The sequence below is a fragment of the Brienomyrus brachyistius genome, chromosome 20 (assembly GCF_023856365.1).
Source record: "Brienomyrus brachyistius isolate T26 chromosome 20, BBRACH_0.4, whole genome shotgun sequence".
In the NCBI taxonomy this organism is placed as follows: domain Eukaryota; kingdom Metazoa; phylum Chordata; class Actinopteri; order Osteoglossiformes; family Mormyridae; genus Brienomyrus; species Brienomyrus brachyistius.
Window position 1 is genome coordinate 648,826 of NC_064552.1, and position 5,612 is coordinate 654,437.

At 48.5% G+C, this 5,612-nt stretch overlaps 1 protein-coding gene across 1 annotated transcript; it reads left to right on the top strand.

Annotated features, from left to right (window-relative positions):
- Positions 1-377: 377 nt before the first annotated feature.
- Positions 378-5,287, top strand: crygmxl2 (crystallin, gamma MX, like 2). Its single transcript, XM_048988295.1, has 4 exons — positions 378-416; positions 2,366-2,472; positions 3,172-3,414; positions 5,018-5,287. The coding sequence occupies exons 1-4, from the start codon at positions 392-394 to the stop codon at positions 5,285-5,287; spliced, it is 645 nt and encodes a 214-aa protein (XP_048844252.1). The 5' UTR covers positions 378-391.
- The last annotated feature ends 325 nt before the right edge of the window (positions 5,288-5,612 follow it).

A 5,612-nucleotide genomic window follows, 5' to 3' on the forward strand; every position in this document is an offset into this window, starting at 1 on the left:
ATTTCTGTGCAGAAAGTCCATAGTAGAGAACCAATTTTAGCACCAGCCGTTAATATTTTAAAGAACAAGTGAGGGAAATATCTTCTTCGGCATGTCCCTAATCACAAGAGAGAGACGGGGGGAGGACACCTCAAAGCGATGATTATCTGGAGTGTCTCAGTCCAATATTGTTACCTGCTGGGACATCAACACAAGCCTCTAAATAAATTGCAAGTGGCCTTGGGCAAAGAGAGCGTGTGCCTTTGATGTACTTACTGGGAAACGGAGAGGATGTTCAGGCAGTCAATCAAACTCATAAGCCTTCACAACAATAGGGCCGACCTTACTCCATTATTTATTTTTAAAATCGTGTATTTCATTATCAGAGGCACCTGGAATCTGGTCGGGGGCGATGCGATCAATAATTGATACCGCCGGTACAGCAAACTTTCAGTTCTTTGACGTGCTTGTCACTAACTGTTGTCAGAACACATTTACTTTGATGACAAATTTGAGGAAATAAAAAATCGTATCACATGTGATTATGTATTTAAAGATTGCGAGAGCAGGCCGAAACGTCAACTCGCTGCCTGAATTCCCTGCTCGTTCAGCCGCTACATTTGATGTGTTTTTATGGCGCTGCATTGTCTTAACACTGGCGTAAGGCGATTAAAAACTGCATATATTTAATCCATCATGTGTCAGCAAACACAATGACTTAAAAACCTGAGCAGATCACAGAGGTAACTCGATCTTTATGTTGAAAAGTTTTGGCCGTGGGGACTGACGTAGAGCATCAAACCAGGCTATATGTCTAAAGAAAGGACGCTTATAATTTCGATATGAGTAGCGATTAACCTGGCGGGACGGCCGGTTTAGGACATGGCAGTGGACATTTTTATCTGTAACCTACCCGAGGAGCGCTTTTTATTGTAATGTTTTTATTATAATGATTACGGCGGAAGGCAGTGCGGGTCGCAGCGGGCATCAACCCTCGCTATGCCTCCAGCAATACGATGCCTACTGCGTAAGACATGCATGCTATATATAAGCCTATACACGACTTACTTACTATATCCTGCACAGTAACTGCCTCAAAAAGACAAACCGTTGTGTATTAATAATTTTTACAGACTTGTTCCTTCATTGTGGAAAGCGCACACTGAAACCCGAAGCCGAAATAATAGAAGCAAAATAACCCATTTAAAACATAAATATACAATTAATGTAGGCGGTGTAAGCGAAGCCTTCCTCGCATTTAGCAGTACGCCGCTGTCTTAATTATCCCGAGGCACACATCACAGGCATCGCCGTTAAGTCCCGCCGTCTGGCAGCGCCGATAGATGGGCGGCCCTGGCACAGGCAGGCGCGGCCGCCCGGAGCTTTGCGGCACCGGTGCGGACTGAGGTGTCACTCAGGTCGGCGACTTGGCAGGATCCCGCGATCACACGGCGCTTCGGCACAGATTAACCGTTTAACCGCGCGGTGACTAATTGCAGGCCCGCTGATGCCACAATATACTTTAAATTATTCCTGGTTTCTGCGCATTGTCTGGCTCTGGACACTGGCGAAGTAATTTCGCACCTACGGGCGTTTTTATATTTGTGTATTTGTCGGATTGTTATTTATGCAGCTTACGTGCAGTATGAATCCGTTAAAAGCTGCCTGTATTAAAGCAGCCTGGGGTCCTGAGGATGGCGTTACCCCCACCGGAAACTGCACACCGTCACAGGAGCTCTGAAAATACCACTAGCGTGTTCTGTACATTTACCGTTGTGGATTTAATTTGGGTGTTTTATACGGTGATATAAAATGTACGAATATGCCTCCAAGATGAGGACAATAACAAAACAGATGATTTAAAGGTTGATTTAATGGCGATTAAATTGTTGGGAACTGCTGTGGAATACCGTTGGGTGAAGATGGCCACTATCCAGCTCAGACAGGTGCAGCTTTGGTGTGCGAATGCCCTCCTAACTTCAGTGGTACCTGTGAGGCCTCATCCACAATCCACATGGCGTGATGGCCGTCCTGTCACTCACTGGGGGGGGGGGGGGGGGGGGGGGTCCTTCTTCCCTGTGCATGGGGGGCTCTGTAGTGTTTGCGAGGCGATGCTGGCGTCCCCCAAACACAGGCATGGCACGCTCCCTGCCATCCTTTGTCGCACTTGTTTGTTGGGGACGTTTCACGTGACACGGTGCTTTGTCTGCATCTCTGAGAGCCGCCTGTGAGTGAGCTGGTGGGGGGGGGGGGTCCTGTTGTCTAGGTGACCTATGGTCCAGGAAAGAATGAGGCAGCCTGTGCTGCTTCCTGTAGTGAAAAGGCCTGCGGGGGGGGGGCTTTGTATGGGGCGGCTCTGTTGAAGGTTTACTGTAAATGCTGACAGGTCAAGTGGCTCCCCCAGCTGGAACAAAGCCGCTGAGGGCCCATATAAGGTCCGTCACACAGCAGCGGTGCCAGGGCACGGACCACCAGAGCTGCACCATGGGAAAGGTATGAGAGCCCCCGCCACTAGGGCCCGGATGGAGACGAGCAGGAAGGCGCACATGGAAGCGCTCACATGCTGAGCTTCCTTTCTGGGGGCTTCAGTTCTCTAGGGCTGTAAGGCAGGAAGTTGGCCAACAAGTGCGAGACCCACAGTCTTTTTTTTAAGTGAAAGAATCAGTGAAATTGATTAGTATGGAGCCACATTTCTGGCTCAGTATGAACTGCAAGGTCATCAGGATTTTTCTGCACCGTTTCCTATTTTCTGTAAATGACTGGATGATGTAATGGTTTCTCTGTAGCTCAGATATGATGGAGGAATCGCAGCTGACGTCTCAGAATTGGAATGATATTGTATAAATGTTCCATAAATGTTGTTGTTAGCTGGGAAAGTACAGGTGTAGAGAGGGGTGTCTGCTTATGGGAGGAGCTGCGATTGGCTGAGGGGCTGTGATCACGGGCGGGCTGTGTGTGGGGGCTGGCTTCAAAGCACCACAGTGACACTCATCCTCCCTCTACATTCACAGTGCGGATTTATTTTTAAAATGCTTCTTTAGGAATGTGACATGCTGTTACTAGGCTCCCCCAAGGCCTGACACACGGAATGTTCCAGCCTGTCTGTGTAATGCGCAGTGACACTGAAGCGCTGCCTGTGTATAACGGCCAGTAACACGCCAATGTCCCTGTGCCCATGTCCACCCCCATAAGATCATCTTCTACGAAGGCCATGACTTTCAGGGTCGCTATTACGAGTGTACCAGCGACTGCATGGACACCTTCCAGCACTTCAGCTCCTGCAACTCCATCCGGGTGATGGGGGGCAACTGGGTCCTGTACGAGAAGCCACACTACTGCGGCTACCAGTATGTGCTGAACCCGGGCGAGTACAGCCACTTTCACAGCTGGGCTGGCTTCAGCAACTGCATACGATCCTGCCGTCTATTTCCACCCGTGAGTGTTTGTCCAGACCAGTCCACACTGGTAGAATCACAGCAGAGACTGTAAGATGTTCTGGACAGACAGTGCTAAGAGTACAGACATTGTGGGTAGGACAGAGTGCTGAGAGTACAGTAAGAGTACAGACATTCTTGGCAGGACAGAAAGTGCTGAGAGTACAGTAAGAGTACAAACATTCTGGGCAGGACAGAGTGCTGAGAGTACAGTAAGAGTACAGACATTCTGGGCAGGACAGAATGCTGAGAGTACAGTAAGAGTACAGACGTTCTGGGCAGGACAGAGTGCTGAGAGTACAGTAAGAGTACAGACGTTCTGGGCAGGACAGAGTGCTGAGAGTACAGTAAGAGTACAGACATTCTGGGCAGGACAGACAGTGCTAAGAGTACAGACATTCTGGCCAGGACAGAGTGCTGAGAGTACAGTAAGAGTACAGACGTTCTGGGCAGGACAGAGTGCTGAGAGTACAGTAAGAGTACAGACGTTCTGGGCAGGACAGAGTGCTGAGAGTACAGTAAGAGTACAGACGTTCTGGGCAGGACAGAGTGCTGAGAGTACAGTAAGAGTACAGACATTCTGGGCAGGACAGACAGTGCTAAGAGTACAGACATTCTGGCCAGGACAGAGTGCTGAGAGTACAGTAAGAGTACAGACATTCTGGGCAGGACAGACAGTGCTAAGAGTACAGACATTCTGGCCAGGACAGAGTGCTGAGAGTACAGTAAGAGTACAGACGTTCTGGGCAGGACGGAGTGCTGAGAGTACAGTAAGAGTACAGACGTTCTGGGCAGGACAGAGTGCTGAGAGTACAGTAAGAGTACAGACGTTCTGGGCAGGACAGAGTGCTGAGAGTACAGTAAGAGTACAGACATTCTGGGCAGGACAGACAGTGCTAAGAGTACAGACATTCTGGCCAGGACAGAGTGCTGAGAGTACAGTAAGAGTACAGACGTTCTGGGCAGGACAGAAAGTGCTGAGAGTATGGTAAATGTATAGACGTTCTAGGCAGGACAGAGTGCTGAGAGTACAGTAAGAGTACAGACGTTCTGGGCAGGACAGAGTGCTGAGAGTACAGTAAGAGTACAGACATTCTGGGCAGGACAGACAGTGCTGAGAGTACAGTAAGAGTACAGAAATTCTGGGCAGTACAGAGTGCTGAGAGTAAAGTAAGAGTACAGAGATTCTGGGCAGGACAGTGCTGAGAGTACAGTAAGAGTACAGATGTTCTGGGCAGGACAGAAAGTGCTGAGAGTATGGTAAATGTATGGACGTTCTAGGCAGGACAGACAGTGCTGAGAGTACAGTAAGAGTACAGACGTTCTGGGCAGGACAGACAGTGCTGAGAGTACAGTAAGAGTACAGACATTCTGGACAGAACAGTGTAAATGGTACAGCTTGGTTGTTAATCCATGTAGAGTTTTTGGGTTTAACTCTATCATGTCTGTTTAGTATGATGTACTTTGGTGGAAGTCAGCTGCAATTTGTATATCCTGCTATTACAGGTGATTCATGTAGCTGCAGTCTGCAGGTCCCTCCTGGGGTTCAAAGTTGCACATTTAGCTCCAGGCCCATATCACTAAGTCCACACTTTGTCCTACAGTACCACGGCTCGTACAGGATGAGGCTGTACCACAGACCTCACATGATGGGTCACTACATGGACCTGACTGACGACTGCCCCAGCATGTACCCGCGCTTCCACTGCCATGACGTCAGCTCCTGCCACGTGACGGAGGGCTACTGGGTGTTCTACGAGCATCCAAACTACAGGGGGCGCCAGTACTTCCTGTGGCCTGGAGAGTACCGAACCTGCAGGGACTGGGACTGCTACAACACTACGGTGGGATCCTGTAGGAGAGTGTGGATGTGAATATAAACCACTCAGTTCGAATAAAGCTTCACTGATTTGAACACAGACGTTTTAGTTGTAAATATTGTGAACAAAACAAACTCTGAAAATGAAGTTTCCAGTTCTGATAGCATATTATGAGTCCCAAGAAAGATCATATCCTTCCTCCTTCAAACCCGTAAAAGTTTGTATTGGTCTTTAACATATTGCAGCTTAACATTTTCCCTAACCTGTTTAAGCATCCACTATTTGAAAAAAACACAAGCGATCAGACCTTCCCGAAATGAAACGCCTAAAATGCCCAAAGAACTTGCACAAACATGCCCAGTCAGCTGTAGTTTAAATC